We start from the raw sequence: 19,152 nt of genomic DNA on the forward strand, positions 1-19,152 counted from the left end.
ATCACATTATCTCTATGATGTTGTTGTAATTAATGCATCAAATGTATTTAAAGCAGAATCCTGGCACCCAGTTACCTGAACACCTCCATCCCCCATCCTGCCACAGCTGTGAACAGTCGGGGTCCCAGGTCTCTGGCGGGGTTCAGGGGATAGCCGCAGTTCAGGCCCATGGACACGCCGATAGCCATGATGATCAGACCGATGGCCAGCGGCTCAACGCCTTTAGGAGCTCCGATGTTTCCACCGTCGATGATGGCGAGAATACACAGAACCAGCATTCCTGTCCCCACCACCTGCAGCAGCAGAGCAGCACAGGTTGGATGGAAGGCAGAGTTTAGGTCACTAGAGAATCAACACAGGACCTTTTTTTCTTTCTTTTTTTAAAATACTGCTATTTATTGCATTTATGTATCATGTATTTATTGAACTTTAGCTTCCTACCTCTCCTGCACAGGCCTTCTACACTACATGCGTGAAAGTCTTAGAGCCGTATCATATCTTTTATAATAACCATAATTTTCTAACTGCAAACAAATATGTTGAACCATCAAAACCTACAGAGTTAACCTGTATAGTTGTCACTGGGTACATTGTCTGTGATTCTGTGCAGGTCATAGTAGTCCTCAGTGCTTTTTGGTTAAACAAACACAAAATGATATCTAGTTCCCTTCAACTGAAACACTTAAGATCACTGAAATTAAAGTCACATTTACAGCATATGAATCCTTCTAGCTGGGTATGTAAAAGTCTTATCTTTTGTGTTCAAATCTAACTGCTATGAATTATTCAGATAAGTGGCTGCAACTTGTAGCTGACCTCTAAGCACCGCCGTTACACAGAAACGACAGAGGAAACATTAACACCAACGCAGCCCCACTAATTAGACTTATCTCAGCACTTCACCTGATGTGGCTTTCAGCAGTTCTAGGTTGGCAGACGTGTTATTTTTGGACTGCTGCACTGACTAAACAGCCTGAAAATGGTGTTAAGTAGATGTGACCTTCCAGTGAATGCCAGGAAATGGGTCATTAGACCCAAAAACTAAGCAAAAGAGGGGGTGTTCTCAGACTAAATGGGGCAATCAATTTTGCATTAGCCACATTTGCCAGACTTTGCAGTATTTAGAGCCTGAACGGGAGCGGCGGTGCACAATGGAGAGGAGGGTCATTGGGTCACAGCGGGCCAGAACTCACCTGATCGATGAAGCCGCCGAGGACTGACAGGTGTCTCGCAGGGTACGAAGCAAAAATGTGACCTGTTGCATTGATTCCTGTCACTGACAGAATCCCGCTGGTGAAGTCCATAAAAGCATCTGTGAGGAGATAATAATAGATATCTGTAACAGCGCACGCGGATCCATTTGTACCTCGTATTGATGAGCATGCGGCTCAAATATTTTCACTGTGACAGCCAACTGTTGGCTTTATTCCAAGCTTTGGAGACTCTAAGCACGTAATCACTTCTATCACTACCAGTTGTCATGGTGTTAAACACAAACAAAAGAGCTAGTTCACCGTAGTATAATCCAAAGACTGCAGCAGCTCCTGCAAAAGCACCAAGAAACTGAGCGATGACATAAAAGGGAAACTTCCAGATCTTCAGTTTGCCCAGAATCACCATGGCCAGAGACACAGCAGGGTTCACATGGCCCCCTGGGACAGAGGACAAAGCAGAGAGTGAAAGAGGGGTGCAGTGGGTGGGGGTGCATCTGGCATAATATCCTCTCCATCATTAGTGAGGCCGTCACATTTACGAGAGGCAGCAGAAGGGGAGCAGCCCTCGGGGCGGTGCAGGGTTTTATTATGTATGTTGAAGTGCAAAGAGGCAGAATAATGGTCACTTATTAGAAATTCACCCTCAAAAAACAATCTGCTCTTATTTTTACCTCAGCCATGCTCACATCCCAGCAGTGTTGTTTGTTTTTAGCATACATATTAGAAATCTGTCAGTGATGTGTCCACATGAAACACTGTTGGTGCTTTGATTTGGCATCAGATGCAGCTGCTGCTCACATGAGGCGTTTCAGAGAGTCTGCTCTCTGTCATAGACTGATGAACGTATAGCCTCTGATCAATGGGCTTTGCAGGACATTTAGAGCCCAGGGTTATGTATGACCCCACAGAGGCTGCCGACTAGTGCTAACAAATCAATGGGCAGTGCATATTCATTGAATGTGGACTGAGAGGTGGCACGTTCTGGCTGACGCTGGAGCTGTGGAGGTGGCACATGGCTGGACAGGAAGCCATAAAAATATATTATTACAAGCTGCAAGTCTCACGAGTAACAATGTTTTCATTACAACACGTACAAGAGAGCCGTGACAGACTGTTTTATACGCTCTGGCAGGGGCTGCTCGTACTAACTATGAATTATTTTAAATGTATTGAAGAGTCTGTTGCTGCTAAACACTATATTATATGGCAGCAAAGGTGTTGAATATGCAAAAAACAAACTGGTAACAACTATATTCAAACTTTTTTCACTTGACTTGGCAGGATGCCAGCCATTACCATTGTGTTGCACATGCACTGAATTCAAAGTACTATATCAAACAGAGTTGCTGGGCTTTTGCTGCCCACGTGAGATAAGTTGGACCTCAGTAGAAATAATCGATTAGAGCTGGCAATGACATGAAATCATTTACCTGACACTCCACCAGCCACATACGCTGCCATCATCAGGCCTACAGAGAAGCCGATGTGGACGGTGAGAGGTTCGCCCAGGGTGTTTCGACTGAGGACGGTCTGAGCGACTGAGCCGCAGCCAAACAACTAATAAACAGAGAGGAGGAGGAAAACAACAAGTTTTCAGCTGCATCTCTTAAAAATCTTTCAGGACAACACAAAGAAATCAATTCAAGTAATCATGTAAACATCTGTAACCTGAAACAACCTGTGAAGCAAACAGACTATGTGATGCAGCAACAGTTTTGATTTCTGAGAAAAACATTTCATTTTTTAAAAACCCACAATACATCATGCAAAAATGTTACTTACAACCAAGACAAACGTTCCCAGGAATTCTGCCAGGAATTCCTTGAATATTCCATGTTTGAGAGCACAGTGTTGCCTCATGCTTCTCTTGTGTTGTACTTCCATGTATCGCCGTGCCAACAGATGGTAAAAGTGTCACGCGTCCAGTGGTTTGAACCTCTGGAGCTCATCGGAGGACTCATGTCAAATCTCCACCTCTGCTCGGCCACAGCCATTCAGCACGGACCATTGATCCATCATGGCTGTCACTCTCTAGTTCAGCCTCACCAACGCACAGTTTCACAGAAGAGGTCAAACAGGGTGATTGACATTTTCTCTCAAATGTGATTTTCCTTGTTTATGTCGAAGTCAAACATCACACCCGTATTTATTTCACTTGTACGCCTTTATAGGGCATTCCTTGAAATACTTGGAAAATGAAACTTTCAACCCTGGGGTGTTATTGAAGGATGTTTCAAGATATTTTTACTTTTGTGACTTTTAAGAAAACAACTGTTGCAAATCAAGATTAATAAAGTTACCATATATGGTAACTTGGCCGTCTATGGTTGAAAAAAGTGAATTTATAATAAATAAAAGAAAAAGTAACCAACTGCAAAAAAACATTTCTTTAGAAACATTTTAGTTTGAGGTAATGATACTTACACAACCAGTAACAAAGTATTTATAAAGTGCTTGGTAAGTTCATTTAGTGACATTTTTCTTGGGGTAGTGGTTTTAGTGGCACTGATCTCAAAAAATAAATCAAAGTGGAGTTCAATGTAAACCAGTAACAAAGCGTTTACAAAGTGCCTGGAACATTAGTTTAGTGACATTTTTCGTAAAGTAGTGATATTGGCACTGATATAAAAACTCAATCAAAGTGCACATGGTTCTTCAGGGTGGACATATTGAACGCAGAGGAAGTTACCAAATATGGTCACTTGCCTCATGGGTTTCTGGAGGTGTATAAACACAACTGGATGTTGCAAAAGCCTTTTAATACATTTATTTATTAGTTTAAAGTTTGCAGTTTACACATTTTTAATTCACACAACAGCAGAATAACTTAGGGAACAAAAAAAGAATCACTCTGAGTAAATGAGCCTGGGTTGTTGTGCTGGTTTGACAGATAATGCAGTTATAAATATTGCCACAAGAGGTCAGCCTTGGCAAGGTGCCATATGGTTCAAACTGGAAACATGATAAAGTCACACCTGAGTTGTTAATGGAATTATGTTGAATTAAGTTTTCAAAGATTCTTCACAGTGAGTTCAACGTTGTTTAATAAAGTCCCGAAATGTCTGTCTGGTTGTTTTTAAAAATCATAGATCAGTCAGTCAATCAGATCCAAAGTCGTCCATGTCGTTCGCGTCCTTCTCCACAACCCTAATGAGGGGAGGTGATTTCTTCTTACGCCTGGTAACACACAGAAAATAAGATTCACTGGAGTTACACAACAACATGAGTTGATGTAACAGACACGAAGGAAGCAGAAAGCGAATAGTCACCTCATCTCGTTCCTCAGTGCACTCAGTTGGCCATGAAGCTGCTCATTGGCCTCCATTTGTTCATCCAGCTCCCTTTGCAACTTCTTTTTAGCGTGTTCCAGACGCTCGATCTCCTCCTCCGCCTCATCCATCTGCCTCTTTGCCGTCTTCAGCCTCTGAGTCAGCTGCGGAGTTCACAAAAGTGGGATAGTGAGTCATGAGTGAAGTCTGCCGGAGTCCCGACTGCTTCATGATAGCCGCATTTTCTTAATGAAGTGTCTACCTGGTCTCTCTCGCTCTGCAGGTTGACGTGCTCCTCGTCCGCCTGCATCTTCATCTCCTTCACCTTGCGCTCCAGCTTGCGGTTCACTTGTTGCAGGCTGTTGTTGTCCCTGAGAGCAAAAGCAGAGGAGAGATCACATCGCTGCCGCAGCTTCCTGTAACTAAACACCTTCCCAGTGTGTTCGGATGAGAGAGACTCTCCCTCTTACAACCGCAGGGAAAGTGATATGAGTGGGTTCACTGCTCAACAGCTACCACTAAGTATCTGATGGAGCCATTAGCCAAAGTGTTACCTTGCACTCATTAATACGGACTACTTCTGTCTGTAAATGTTTTGATGAGAAAATGTCTTGAGGTCGTATTTTAACATGCTGCTGCTGCTCACCTCTCTTCTCCCTGCAGCCTCTCCTCCAGCTCCTGGATGCGGCTGTTAAGTTTGGAGACGAGTGAATCCTGGTTGGTCCTCTGTGATCCTTCCAGATGAGTCACTCTGCTCTTGAGGTCTTTATTCTGACAAGAGGAAACCAAATCAAGAATGTCACCAATGTGGTTACATTTAAAGGGACCCTGCAGAGTTTTGGCTCTTTTATAGCCTTACGGGAAATTATTCCTCTGAGTTGGTCTCAGTTTTTTTGTTGTTGTTGTCGTCCAAAACAAAAGAGCACATGCAATTAATCAATGTAGGAAGAACAAATAATCCGCTTTGCAACAGGAAGGAAATGCATTCTCTGTATCCGTTAGAACTCAAGAATGCCCACAGTGGTTTGTGTTGAGTAATAATAAACGGAAATGGAAACCTTTGGTTTGTTACCAAGAAAACCCCACAGAGCAGTTTCAAGTACATTTCTGTTAATATTTAGACATCAGCAGAGTATTCATAATTGCTAATAACTTTTGCATTTCAATGTCTTGCAGATATGGGCAGGTAGTCACAAAATGTGATTGGAAGAATGACAGTTTACTCATTAAATATCACACTATGCCACTGTTGGGCTTTAAGTTTCATAAATAACTTCCGAAATAGTTCCACAAAACCACTAAAAACACGTTATACTTTCTGAAAACTGCGCTCATTTTATGGCTTTCATCTACAGATAGAGTTTGCTCATAGAGACCAATTCAGTTCTCATGTTTATTATGTTCATGTAGTTTCAGAAGGTGGAGGAATGTGAGGAAGAGCTACAAGGCTAATGTGCCGTCATGCTATTAGGATAATAACTAAAAGATGAAAAAAAAAAAACACAAATGTGTGTCATGTCAGTATTTAAACACAAGATCATAACCCACGTCTTTGTTCAGTAACAGTTTGTGGCATCAGTAAGTCGACCTCAAAGGCTCTATATGTGAGATTTCATTAATACAGCAGGAAACAGCTAGCTGCTGTGCAAAATGTAGTGGAGTAATGGTGTCCTAAGCAGAGGATGAAGTCACATTTCCTTTGTGTGTATTGTAATCTGAGCTCCTCAGTTCAATGTTTTGGCAGCAGGTCCGGCTGTGCGTCCTTGTTAGTGCATGTGAGTCCTTCCCTTTGAAACTGTCGGCCCTCTGCACGTTTAAAAACAGATGGAGTGACCTCGCGCACAGCACTGCAAAAGCGGAAACGACAGCGCAGATGGGAGTTCAGGACGGAGCGCTCAGCCGGCGCCCCGAAAAACAAAGTGTTGAACTGAAGTCTTTTATTTTTGTTATTTACTAAATTTATGTGGACTAACTTCTATTTAAGCTTAGTGTGAGAGTCTCTACTGCTGTTTTGTTGGTCGATGTGTTTCTGTTTTACCATGTGTGTGTCTGTATGTAGGACTCGTGGTGAAACAGATGCACATGGACTGGAGGTCACAGGTCAACTTTACAGTCAGCTCTTTCTGGTGTATTTACAGAATTAGTGTGAGGTCATAGTTGTGGCGAAATTAGTTTTTGTTGGTTCTCATGTACGCAGCATCTTTGGTTTTAAATGAAACTCGAAGGGCGGAGGAAAGCGTGGCATACGTGTTCATTTGATGCTTTAGCAACATCCAGTGGTTCTGAATGTCACATACATGGTTTTACCTCTGGATCATTACCTGTCTCTCCAGGCTCATCTTGTCACACTCCAGGTCCTGCCTGACTCCTCTCTCCTGCGTCAGTTCGTTCCTCATCTGATCCATCTGTCAAGCAACAAAGAAAGAAACATGGTTGTAAACACAGCATTTGCTCACATTACATGGCAAAGCATTACTGTTCATTAAGTTAACAAGGACATGTGAACCCTGAACAGCTGTCACGTCTAACCGTGAAGGTAAATATGAACCTGCATTTCACCTGTAATCCCTTCAATATTGACTGAAAACACGGCAGTATGTTATTAAAAAGGGCAGTAACCTGATGACATGCACTTTCAGACTAAATGAAAAGTTTCCAGCTTTACTCCTGAAACCAGGGGAAATGCTGTCTGATCTGCGTGGCCACATCAGACAGAGAGGCTCTCCTCACTAATAACATGTAGAGGCCCAGCGCAGGGAGTGTGAATAGCTGCTCACAATAGTTGGTGGGTTTTTTTTTTTTGTCTTTGCACCGCACTCAAAACAGAGATTTCTATCAATTAGTCTGCACCACTTTGCTCCCATGAATGGTGGCCTACTTTACAGGCGCAGTGAAGATGTGAGGCTCTTATGAAGAAACGAGGAAACGTATATCAAGTTGAAAGAGTTGAGTCATACTGAGATCTGACTGAGCGTTAAGGAAAGCAGTTTCACGGCCAGGTTGGAAACACCAATCAGCAGCTCACTGAGTGTCTGAGGGGAAATCTGAGCACGCAGCCCTACATCTGTTTATAATAAAAACACACACAGGGCCGAGTACTCCAACTGGAGACAGGCAGTAATTCTATCACTGATGGGTTGTTTCTACCCTTTTGGGAAATTTATGAATGTTAGTTAATGCAAAAATGAGAGCATGAATAAGAAGCGAGGGAGTAAACCTGCCTGCTCTTTGGTTTTGTCAAGTCGCTCCATCAGACGGTCAGCACCGGTGCGCTCATCATTAAGATCTTCTTCTAGTTGACCGATGCGTCCCTGAGAGGAGAAGGAACACATTTTAATCAAGTTAATTTATATGGCATTACACTGCGATGTTTAGAAAAGAACATGATCCATTTATCGCTTGAGACCATGGCTAGAAGTCTGACTCAGATTAGAGAAAGAAGGTAGCGAGTAGGAAGAAGACAGCGTTTGAAAAAAACACTCAAGATTGTCCCCCGCTGTGTGTTTGTGACTGCTGAACAAAGAACAGTGGTGGTGGTGGAGGTGAAAGAAGATCCCTGAGAACACCCAGACAGGTCTGATAACTTTTTACAGTAAACACGAGCTTCCTCGGTTGATACGCAGTGTCAACAGAGAGCACACTGGTGTCACTGTGTAATGTTTTGTCATCAGCAACAAGACAAACAGCGCCGAGCTGTGAGATGTTGTTTCCACGTCTCTTTTCAACAGTTCACAGGAGCAGGTGACAAATACAGGCATGTGAACTGATAAACACTTGAAAACGTGATTGAAGTCTGAACTCTGGCAACTATCATGTCAGGGAACATTACTGTTGTCGTCTAAACATCTTGTAATACCGCTGCGGGTAGATTTTAATCTTCAAGCTTTACTGAGGGATTAGATTGACGCTGAGCTCAGAGATATTTGATATGATTTGGCCTCGTGAATATCTGTGAAAACTACAGAACAACAGCACAATTTAATAATACCTCACTTTAGGCCCACATATTTATAATGTATAAACGGGTCACAAACACTTTTTTTAAAAACGGTTTAGAACATGATGTAATGTCGCTGTTTGAGGGGTTTTCTATGCATTTTTCAGGTAGTGACAGTGGAAAGAGACAGAAAATTTGTGGAACCAGAGCAGCCAGGAATCAAACTAAGGACTGCAGATGGCATTTGCACCCATTTTGTCTGAGTCCAAATCACTCAACTATCAAGTGTCAGTGTTTTAATGCATTCGTCAACAACTGTAACTCCTCCTGTAAGCACCTATAAAGAAGTTTGGATACAATGCAGCAAAAATACAGTTTTAATAATATAAAATATATCATCATTGAATTATCATATATAATTTACATTCTTGCACCACCCGAGCAGCCCCCCCCCAGCAGGACAATGTGCCTTGCCGATCCACAAAAACTGTTCGAGGAACATGACAAAGAGTCCAGGGTGTTGACACGGCCTCCGAACTCCCCAGAGTCCGAGCTAATTGAGCAACCGTGAGATGCACCAGAACAAGTCCAATCCCCGGAGGTCCCACCCCACAACCCACAGGACCCAAAGGATCCCCTTGCCAACGTCCTAGTGCTGTAATCAACAGGACAACCCCAAAGATCCTGTGTCCATGCACCCAGCTGTTCTGTTCTTGGGGCATGAATGGAGCCAACATAATATTAATCAGGTGGTTTTAATGTTGTTTTGTTAATTGTTGTCATTTCAGTGATGAATAAAATGATTGTGACCAAGATACAGCAGCAGTATGTGGATGTGTTTTTGTCTTTTTGTTTCTATTTTCATCAAAAAGTAACTATTAATTCACATTCATGTTGATGCAGATGGTTTTCATTTGGATACACGTTTAGCATCTTTTTAATTTCCTGGCTTTGGTGATGTGGAGCATCCTGACATGTTTACCTCCATGAGCTTGACCTGTCGATCTCGCTCGTCCACCGTGGCAGCACTCCTCTCCTCCAGCTCCTCCACCTTCTGCTCCAGCTGCCGGCCCCTCTGCTGGGCCTCCTGCTGCTCCCTGCGACACCGACGCAGGTCCTCCTCCAGAGGAAGCAGCTGAACACAAAACACACCTCAGACTAAACATATACATCAAGATAAAGAAACGCACAATATCGGGTGTTGGGCAGCGATAAATCTGAAATTATTAAGCCTGATAGCACTTGATTTTAATTTCATGTCAAACAAAACATTTGGTTTAGGATTCCCCTACTGAGAGGGAAAAATCCCTGCAGCTGACTTATTGTTTTCATGGTGACTAAGACAGTTGAACCCTCGTACTGGTGAATCAGGGAGACAATGAGCACCACACCTCTTCCTGCAGCTTTTTGGCCGCCTGTCTGGATTTCTCCAGCTCTGCTCCCTTTTCCTGCAGCTGTCTCCGCAGTTCGGCCAACTCCCTCTGACTCCTCTCTTTGGCCTCGTCGACCTGGTTCTGAAGCACATCTGTACTCGCCTCGCACTCCTCCATGATGCTGTTCATCTGAGCAGACAGATAAACAAAGAGCTCAGATACGTGGTTGTCTTTGGGTAAATGAAGGGATGAGAGAAGCTTTGCAAGCACAAAAAAACGTCAGCAGTTTCTGCTGATCTCATGTTGTTTCAGGGTCAACATAACAGACTTTAAGGCCTCGAATGGCTCCAAAAACATGCTGAATTTCGCCCTGAAGCCTAATAAATAGTATGTTTCCACCTCTCACCTTCCTCTGCAGTTGCTCCACAGTCCTGTCCTGCAGCCTCCTCTCATCCTCCAGTTCAGCTTTTGTCCTCCACAGCTCCTCGATTTGTTTCTTCTCCTCCTTGAGCTTCTCTTTCAGGTCCCTGTGCTCATAGTTTAGTTTGGTCAGCTTACTCTGGCAGAAGAAAACACAAAGAACAGAACTGTGTCTCATCTCATGTCTAGATATCATTCGTTGTATGCCATTCAGGCTTTGTTTCTCTTAACACTCTTGCCCTGTTACCTGCACGTCCTCCAGACGAAGGAGCAGTGACTGGTTAGACTGACACATCTCCTCCTCGTTCCTCCTCACTTCCATCAGCATCTCCTCAACCTGCTGCTTTTCCCTCTGAGGTGAAAACAGGACGTGGAAAAACAGATTTCATTTCACTCTGATATAATTTGGAAACAAATAAAATATAAAGTAAATCAGGTATTTTACTCGTGTTTGTATCAAACATTTGTCTGCTCCCACTGCTTCTCCCCACCTCCAGCTGCTTCGCTCTCTGCTCCATCAGCCTCTCGTTGGTTTTGGACTCCTGGATGGCCTGACTCAGTTGATCCACCTTGTTGTTGAGCTCCTGCACTTTTCCTCTCAGCACATCTCTGTCCTGGCTCAGCTCCTTCAGCTGCACCTTTGCTGCACCTCTCTCCTCCTCTGCTTCAACCTTCCTCTGGCCCAGCACAGAATTGCTCTGAGAAATGAAAATGCAGCTGATAAACATCAAAGCAACCCACGTTACACCTGTTTGATATCAGAGCAAATCACATCTTTCCTGTTACCTCTTTAGCCTGCTCCAAATCCCCGAGGAGCTTCTCCAGCTCCTGTTCATATTCCTCCTTCAGAGCAGCCATGTATTTATCATGAGTCTCCACCTCCTCTTTAAGTGCCCCCTTCAGGGCGCTGAGCTCCCTCTCCGTGTGGTGCAGCACCTCCTCCTGCTCCTCCTTCACCTGAATCATCTCCTGGAAGTCGACACGCAGCTGCGCCAGGTCCTGACAGACACCCATCAAAAACAAACGACAGTGAACGAACTTTACAGCTGCTGTTGATTTGTGAGGAGTCTCTTGTTCTTGTGGTTTCATTTACCTGCAGGAGGACTTCTTTCTGCGTGTTTACCACCTCCGCCCTCTTGGCTCGGTCCAGCTCGTCGTGCATCTCAGAGAGCTGCTGCTGAAGGTCTTTCATCTCGGCCTTAGATCTTTCTTTATCTGCCTTCATGTGAGTCAACCTGACAACATGGGGGGAAAAAAATCAGAAATATGCAGGAACGACATACTTTAGTTCCACACTTTATATCAAAGACAGAAACCTCCTCATGTTTTTGCTTGAAAGTCACTGAAGTAGAAGCAAATTTAAAAAGAACATCTGCACACTTAAACCTGACTGTAACGTATTTGACTCAGCTTTCAGTCAAATGACCTTCATCCGATCATACGTCACAGTTCACTTGAGTGACCAGAGTCTGAGCAGAGGCTTAGTAAAGAAAGCGGAACAGAACACTGAGTTAAGGCAGTCTGTTTGGTTCTACATTTCAGAGCAGCTTCACTATTCATGAAAAAGACATAAATGTATTAACTACATTCTGTCTAATGGCACTAGATGTTGAGAGCATCATTTAAAGGAACAGTTTTGATGTTTTAGTGAGTATGACAACTTGTTTTGTTGCATGATGCAGCACTCACGTCCAAGTATGAATCTATTATCAGCAAGCAGTTAGCTTAGCTTAGCATGGAAACAGTAAAACAGTTAGCCTGGCTCTGCCCAAAGGTAACAAAATCTACATATCAGCACCTCTAAAGCTAATCACTAATCAATGCAATATTTATTTATTCTGCATTTATTTAACCTTTTTTCAACCAGGAAGTTATTTTAGATAAAAAATCTCTTATTCGAGGGAGACCTCGACACAGAAAATTCTGAAGTCACAAAAAGAGCATGACAACAACAGACATGGGACAAAAGATAGCCTACAGAAAATACGAATATTTAATTTTTAGGTCTCGTTTAGTTAATCGATGCAAAAAGCCTGTTCTGGCTTTTTCTTCTTGAGGAGCAGCGACTTTCAGAAGTCAAGAAATAACCAAAAGTACGTTAGACATTTGTTTCTAGTTTTCACATCTGACGTTTCATAAGAGAGTAAATAACCACACACTGACCATTTGTGTCAAACCGGTGAGTCTGTCTATGGACAAATGAGGGGGGTTGTGCCAAAGTGGGCCAAACCACATTTACTAGTTTTAAAGAAAACTGGGGTCAAAATTTTGTATTGCAAAAAAAAAAGGATCATGGTTGTTGAAGGAGTCATTATATGCATCCAAAGATGTTTCAACACTGTCCAGAGATAGAAACAGTTACCTTGTTATGACTTATTTACGTTTTAATTTGCCTTTCCTTTTGCTAAGTGCCAATACCATACCACACCATACCATACCATACCATACCATACCATATTTTCTACTTTTTGAGAAAATAAAATGATTCAAGGTTTCTCTGCTAAACAGCACTGAAGAGTTTACATGGGTCTTCCCAAGGAACTAGAGATACCTTCGAGGAACATGGGGTAGAAATAGATGCTTGGTGGCGGTTAATTAAGTTTTTATTTTACCTTAGCGTACCTACGAGTTGAGTTTTCACGAGGCGCTGTCAGCCATCTTGAATCATAAACACGTGCAACTACCTGCGCCCGTGACATAATGGTCAGCTATTCCTGTGGTTTGGTTCAGTCTGCCACTAAATGTTCATGCCAAAACCATTATGAACAAAACTCCAAAGTCACATTGTGACATTACTAGTGGGCTGTTGGTTGGACCACTTCACTACGACCTAGTAGACCATAAACACATAAAAAAAACCATAAAACTCAACTTTGGATTTTTTTGTGGTTTGGCCCGCTTTGGCACTGAACCCCTCAAATAAACGACATATTTATCCATCAGTAGTTCATTTGTCCAGCCCTTTGTTTAGAGAGTTCATATAAGTTTTCTATCTGTTTGTGTTTACTTTCAAGTTTAACTACAGCCTCTTTTCAGCTGTTAAAATCTAAATATCTTCACTAAGCAGAGATTTAAATTCACATCCTTACTGCTGTTTGGTGGACTGAAGTTCTGCATCAACTTCAGCCACTTTGTCCCTGAGCTTGCAGAGCTCTGCCTGGCTTTTGGTCAACTCTTCCTGAAGTTTCTTCTTCTCTGTCCTCGCCTTCTCACAGGCTTTGGCCAGGGTCATTTCATTCTGCACAATACAACAGCGGCAGAAAGGAACACCATCAGTCACAGCAACCGGAAGTGAGTTGTGAATCAGCAGGATGGGGCTGCACTGCACCTTCATTTCAGTTTCCAGTCTTTGCTTTAATTCCGACACTTCCTTCTCCAGTGCTGCCTGTTTCTCCTGCAGCAGCTTCACGTCCTGCATATTTGAACAAACACGTCCAGCAACACAATATCATCAGGAGTTTTTCAGACAAAGGCATTAAATCATGCTGAACACTGGCAAACACCTCATGCCAACACTCACTTTGTTCTCCTCCTCCACATTCTCAGCAGTCCTCCACTTGAGCTTGTCGATCCTCTCCAGCAGCAGGTTGACTTTTCTTTGGGTGGTGGGGTCATCGTCAGTCGTCCTGGGAAGCAAGAAAAACTTTTACAAACACAGTAACAGCATAAACTGAAATTTTTATCAGTTGTCAAATAAACAAAGACACAGCGTGGCAGTGCGTGACCTCTGAGCGGTGCAGAGTTGTTTAAGGTTTGGTATGCAGAAAGGAAAATGTGTAACTTTTCTTTTTCACTCAGCGATGAACAGCAGTTAATAAATCTACCTCAGCACATTTTTCAAAATGGCACAACACAGGCACTGGGAGATCTTCAGAATTTTCCGTGTGAAGGAGATATTTTATCAGTGAGAGAAAGTTCATGCTCTGCATTCCTGACTACTGCGTGTTTGAGCTCACACAGCTGGAGTGTATCTGACTGCGCTGCATGATCACAACCACAAGCTCATTTCTGAATCAGGGCGTAAAAAAGACACAGTATTATTTAAAATCTAAAAAAAAATAAAAAACATTACATTTTTATTGGAAATCACCTGAATGCACGAATGCAAAGTCATTCATTAGGGTGTTTTAAAGTGACAGAATACACATTTTTTTGTGTGTGTGATTTATGCAGGAAGATCAGTGCCACCTTTAAAACTATCTGCCAAATATAAAGCTACAGCTGGCAACCTGTTTAGCTTAGCTTAGCTTAGCTTAGCATAAAAAGTAGAACCAGAGGACAACAGCTGGCCTGTCTTTGTCAAAATGTAACAAAAGTCGCCTACCAGCTCATCTAAAGCTCCCAAATTAACAGGTTGCATTGTGTTTGTTAGACTACAGCTCTTAATACAACAAGTGAAGGAATAACGACAGCTTTGTTTAAACATTTTTGTTGCTGTATATGATACATTAACAAGGTCTGACGTGTTGATTAGGGAGCTTCAGATTTGGAGGTAGGTGTAATTTGTAACTAATTGCAGTTTTTGTGTTTAAAACCTAGCAATACAAATAAAGTTGTCGTTATGGTAAGCTCAGCATGTGGGAGTTTAAGTAACCATAAGCTGTTTTCCACTGCAGGACAGTTTTAGGGTCACCACAGCCTTTTGCTCCAAATGCAGGATCCACCACTGGTAAAGAGTCTTTCAAAGTTGTTTTCAGGGAGAAAAAGTACCTACTCCAAGGTGGAACACTGCTGTGCGACTTTGGTCAAATTCAAAGAGGTCAACAACCATTTTTCTGCCCTATCTTCATCAAATAACAGTCTTCCCGTCTTAAACATAACATACTTAACCTAAAACCCTAATTTGTGCCATAAGACAACAAACCTTCCATTGGAGTATCATGCTTTAACTATGTGTTTTTGTTTTGACACATTTGGAGTTGACATGGTGGTCAAAGCTGTCAGATCCAACCCACAGTGGAAAGAGAAAGGCTAAGAGGGCCAGTTATAGGGATGTTACTGTAAATGTTCATACCACCCCACACCTGCCTTGAGTTCCTGCAGCAGAAAGCAGCCTTATGTTTCCCAAAATGTCTGACAATTACATTAACTTAAAGTATGGAAAGCTGAGCAGCACTTACCCATCCTTCAGGTAAGTGAACAGTATTTGTCTAGTTGTGTCTTCAGTTGGATCTACTGAGAGCTCTTGCTGTCCTTTCAGAAGATCAGGAGTGACCTGGTTAGAAAACATACAGCGAATAAATACAATCTTTTAAATGGCAACTTTGCCCTAAAACGAAACTCTTTACCTGAGCATCTCTGTCATCAGATTCGCCGGTTTGGTCCCCACACGACGAGGAGATGGATGGTTTCTCTGCTCTGTGAAGCAGGTTTGTGGCGTGCTGAGATTCCATCTCTTTGCCGTTATGTCCTTTAAACAGCATGCTTGGCTTGCTTTCCTCCCTTTTGCTTGCCAAAGCAGTCTCTCCACCGAGGAGTCGAGCCCGGGCTGATCCGGGAGGATAAATCCCACCTGGGGTTTCACCTCTGATGCCCCTCAGAGACGAGGCTCTGCTGGATGAAGAGGAGGATGAGGAGGAGTCGGAGGTCCGTCCGCTGTCCACGCTGCGTGATCGCCGACACTCCTCCGGGTCCAGCCTGTTCCTTGGACCTCTCCCCCTCCTTTGGCGGCTGTTGAATTGGCTTATTAGCTTTCCTACAGACATGATGGAGTCTGTGTCCACTGAGCTGGGGGCTCTTGCAGGAATGTGTCCACTAGAGAGAGGGGTCTTGTTGCTGGTCACCTCAGCTGGGTCTTCAGGGCCCTCGGCAGGCAGAGGGATCCTGGGTTTGGAACCGTTGGTAGTTTGGGTTTTCTCTTGGAGAAGGCCAGTGTGTTGCTGTCCAGGTCGAGAGGCTGTTTGAGAAGGAATGACTTGGCTCAGGTTATTGCTCTCTGGGTCATAAGGTCTCAGGATCTCTGGGTGTTGCTGATAATGAAATGCAGAGGAGTTCCCCGTCCTCTGTGCTGCGGACGGAGAGTGTCTTTCATCTACAGACCTCCTCACCATGCCTGGATTGTACCCTGCCTGGTGAGTGATGACAGAAATGTCCCTGTGGCTCTCCTGACCAGGACTGTTCAGAACCACGAAAGGTTGACCTTTAATCCCTTGGACCTGCACCCTCACTCCAAACAGGCTGTCCGGGCTGCCTCTGGGACTGTGCTGCAGCATGTAGCCCTTCTGTATCCTGACGTCTGGAGAGCCGCTCGGTCTGTGTGACTCCATCCTGACTCTGACGAACTGGTGACAACACAGGCAGGTATATTAAAAATGACACTGAAGGAGACGGACCTGCATGGGAGAGTGAACTGAAAACTGATGCTTTGGGTTGGTCAAGCTGTTTACACAACACTGGAGCAGGGCCGGAGCCTCGGTGGGACAGACATCCAGGGAGCTCCTCACACAGCTGCACTCATCCAACATAAAGGCAGAATAAATGGACACTGACGAGAGCCTGATATTGCTGTGCAATGAAAACAGCTCCTTCTGTGTGCTAATGACAGGCTACTATTGTACAGCTCACGCTGAGCCAACTGCATGACGACTACGACTGGCCGGGGTCGCTGAGGTGTCGTCACCCACTTCATGGTTACCACTTGAGGAAAATTACAACAAATACGTTACTGTGAGGCTGAAACACACAAACACAAGAGATGTTGTGTAGCTAACAACATGGTATCTGCTTAAGAGCCCCATCCTGAGCCTGGTCACTGTCATTAATAACACTGCAGCTCATTTATAGGTTCAGCAACAATATTAGTACCTTTCTCTGAGACAGTTCGCTGTACAAAAGGTATACAAGCTGTAACTAGTGGCTTTGTTAGTAGTTACTCATCAAGCACTACTGTGACCTGTTAGAAGCCAGGTGGCCAAAGTGGTTTACCCCCACAAAGACCAGATCATTAATTTGACCTCTGAATGGCTGCCCCACAAAACTGGGTTATGAATAGCACCCCAGAATAGACCCAAATACATTGGCAAAGATGCTGAGACTGACCTGACACTGCCAGCATGGGGCTACAATCACCCCAACCAAAGCGGCAGACCTAACCTTGACTGAGCCGATTCTGGGCATCAAAACATAACCAACACTGCCAGGATCAACAACAACAACCCAACAAAACAGCCAAAAGTTGTCCATACGCAAACTAGTTGACAACCTGTAAAAAGAAGTTTACTACATGTGGTCAAGGGTCAAACGTCATTATAACTGATCCTTTATTCCACCAACACTACCCATGACTGACATCAACATTATCACAACTAATTTGAAATCATTAAAAAGCTGATTTTTCTGAGTTGCCAGGTTATACAAAAAACCTCCTTCCTCATGAACTAGCCCTTAATTTCATCACAAAATGAATATTTTTCTTGCAGTTAGTGTCTTTATCGGAGAGCTGACTGGCGCTGTACTGCAACGGCATGAAACAAAGGCGTCTAGAGTCAAACCTGCAATAATTATGTCCAATTACAAGGTCAAGTCAAATCAAGCCACCATTATTTATACAGCCAGTTTAAAACAGCAGCTATGTTGCATGGTGCTTTCCAGGAAAAAGGAAAATTATTGATGTTACAAATTAACCCACCAAGTGTAATATTGAGGTTTAGACTTTATAGTGTTATTAATGCTGTGGATATAATGTTAACGTAGCAATAATCTAAACCCTACAAATCTATATTAAAGCCCTGTGAATGTCTAGACCAGCTGGGCATCCCCTAATCAAATAGAAAGTTTGAGGTTGTAAGTATATAATAACAACTTCATAGATCAGCTTTAAGTTGGGTTGGGTTGCCAGGTTGAAGAAAGTCCTCCTTCATGGTAATACTTGATTTGTGCTTTTAATTAATTCCTTAATTAATAACAAAAACCCTTTAAATGGACAGTTCAGGTCATGTAAGTTGGTAATAAGTAGTTTTGGTGGTTGAACAACCCATTTAAGGGGACTTTCTAATGAATTAAAAAGACAGCAAATGTCAAGTCAACCTGGCAACCTGAAAGAGATTCTTATTAACAGTTTAAAACTTTTCAGTGAACTATTTGCAAATGATGTATTATCCTTAACAAGCCTTTATACAGTGTTTTCTAATATGTTTTTGGATCACATCTCTGCACTTTTGTCGTTCACTTCAACGTGAACAAGTTGTGTTTTGCTGATTAACGTTTTCTGTCACTTGCAGGTAAACTCAGTCTATTTCCTGCTGATCTGCGTTTATCATGTTTTACCTGATAAACTTCACCTCAACACAACAAAAGAGGCAACAACCGGCAAAAATATCCATTAATAAAGGCGTAAACGCAAAAAAAATCCCTAAAAAAAAGTCCGCGTCCTGTTATCGGTTACAGAAGGAAGTGAAGAGGATGAAGGAGAAAAAGTTAGAATAAGATCCGCAAACTCACCAGTGATCGCAGCAGATGAAGCCTAAAGATCGATACGTTTGAGGAAACCTCGATCGTGAAGAAATCGATCAGAAACTTACCCGCAGTGAGTCTGCTGTGAGTCTTCCTCCTCCTCCGTCCGACCAGACTGTCCTGCCTCCGCCCGGACACGGTCCTCCCCGGCCGCTCAGAGAGGCGTTCACTGCCTGCTGTCACATCCAGCACACACTGCTGCTGCAAAGCCAACCAAAGCTGGTCCTTTTTGTTTATTAAGAATAAAAACCTGACTTCTCTCCATACAAGCCTTGTAAATGTGGGTGACAATGATAAAATAATAATACTAATAACTTCTTTTTTTTCACTGTCAGAGGTTGAAGTTTTGGAAAAGCCTTTCCTCCGTTTTTGCAAAATGTTTGTAACTTTCTGGATCTTTTTTCCCCCTTTTTTCTTTTAGATTCAGTGTCAGTTACTTCTTATTGCTGTTTTCACACATAAATGATCATTTAAAAAAAAAAAAAGGC

The 19,152-nt window shown here is 43.1% G+C and overlaps 2 protein-coding genes across 3 annotated transcripts in view; both read right to left on the reverse strand.

Annotated features, from left to right (window-relative positions):
* Positions 1–3,098, reverse strand: part of aqp9a (aquaporin 9a) — a 4,593-nt gene extending 1,495 nt beyond the window's left edge. The window contains exons 1-5 of the mRNA XM_008290772.1: positions 2,997–3,098; positions 2,645–2,771; positions 1,515–1,652; positions 1,194–1,312; positions 76–293 (exon numbers count right to left, since the gene is read on the reverse strand). Coding sequence (XP_008288994.1) covers positions 76–293; positions 1,194–1,312; positions 1,515–1,652; positions 2,645–2,771; positions 2,997–3,098 — 704 coding nt within the window. The remainder of the gene's footprint in view (positions 1–75; positions 294–1,193; positions 1,313–1,514; positions 1,653–2,644; positions 2,772–2,996) is intronic.
* Positions 3,099–3,960: 862 nt separating this feature from the next.
* On the reverse strand, positions 3,961–18,805 carry LOC103363837 (cingulin-like protein 1). 2 transcript variants are annotated; one of them, XM_008290774.1, is made up of 19 exons: positions 18,733–18,805; positions 15,502–16,494; positions 15,334–15,428; positions 13,734–13,839; positions 13,542–13,625; positions 13,303–13,451; positions 11,307–11,448; positions 11,000–11,212; positions 10,705–10,911; positions 10,461–10,565; positions 10,200–10,352; positions 9,812–9,982; positions 9,403–9,555; positions 7,705–7,794; positions 6,805–6,888; positions 5,130–5,254; positions 4,746–4,854; positions 4,484–4,647; positions 3,961–4,391 (listed from the first exon to the last, which is right to left on the reverse strand). In XM_008290774.1, exons 2-19 carry the CDS (start codon positions 16,477–16,479, stop codon positions 4,313–4,315), a joined length of 3,207 nt encoding a protein of 1,068 aa, XP_008288996.1. In that variant the 5' UTR covers positions 16,480–16,494; positions 18,733–18,805; the 3' UTR covers positions 3,961–4,312. The 2 variants fall into 2 exon arrangements, with proteins under 2 accessions (XP_008288996.1, XP_008288995.1); XM_008290773.1 differs by lacking the exon at positions 18,733–18,805 and adding an exon at positions 18,653–18,729.
* Positions 18,806–19,152: the final 347 nt, after the last annotated feature.

This window comes from Stegastes partitus, unplaced genomic scaffold (assembly GCF_000690725.1).
Source record: "Stegastes partitus isolate 25-593 unplaced genomic scaffold, Stegastes_partitus-1.0.2 Scaffold694, whole genome shotgun sequence".
Taxonomy (NCBI): Eukaryota; Metazoa; Chordata; class Actinopteri; family Pomacentridae; genus Stegastes; species Stegastes partitus.

Bases quoted from the DNA above. Each gene is read 5' to 3' on its own strand.
- LOC103363837 (XM_008290774.1), bottom strand. From the start codon at position 16,479: ATGGAGTCACACAGACCGAGCGGCTCTCCAGACGTCAGGATACAGAAG. The intron at 7,795-9,402 runs GTAAACATGTCA...TTCTCCTCTCAG, and splicing joins GACAGGTCAAGCTCATGGAG to GGACGCATCGGTCAACTAGA. The intron at 5,255-6,804 runs GTAATGATCCAG...TCCTCTTGTCAG, and splicing joins AGATGAGCCTGGAGAGACAG to AATAAAGACCTCAAGAGCAG.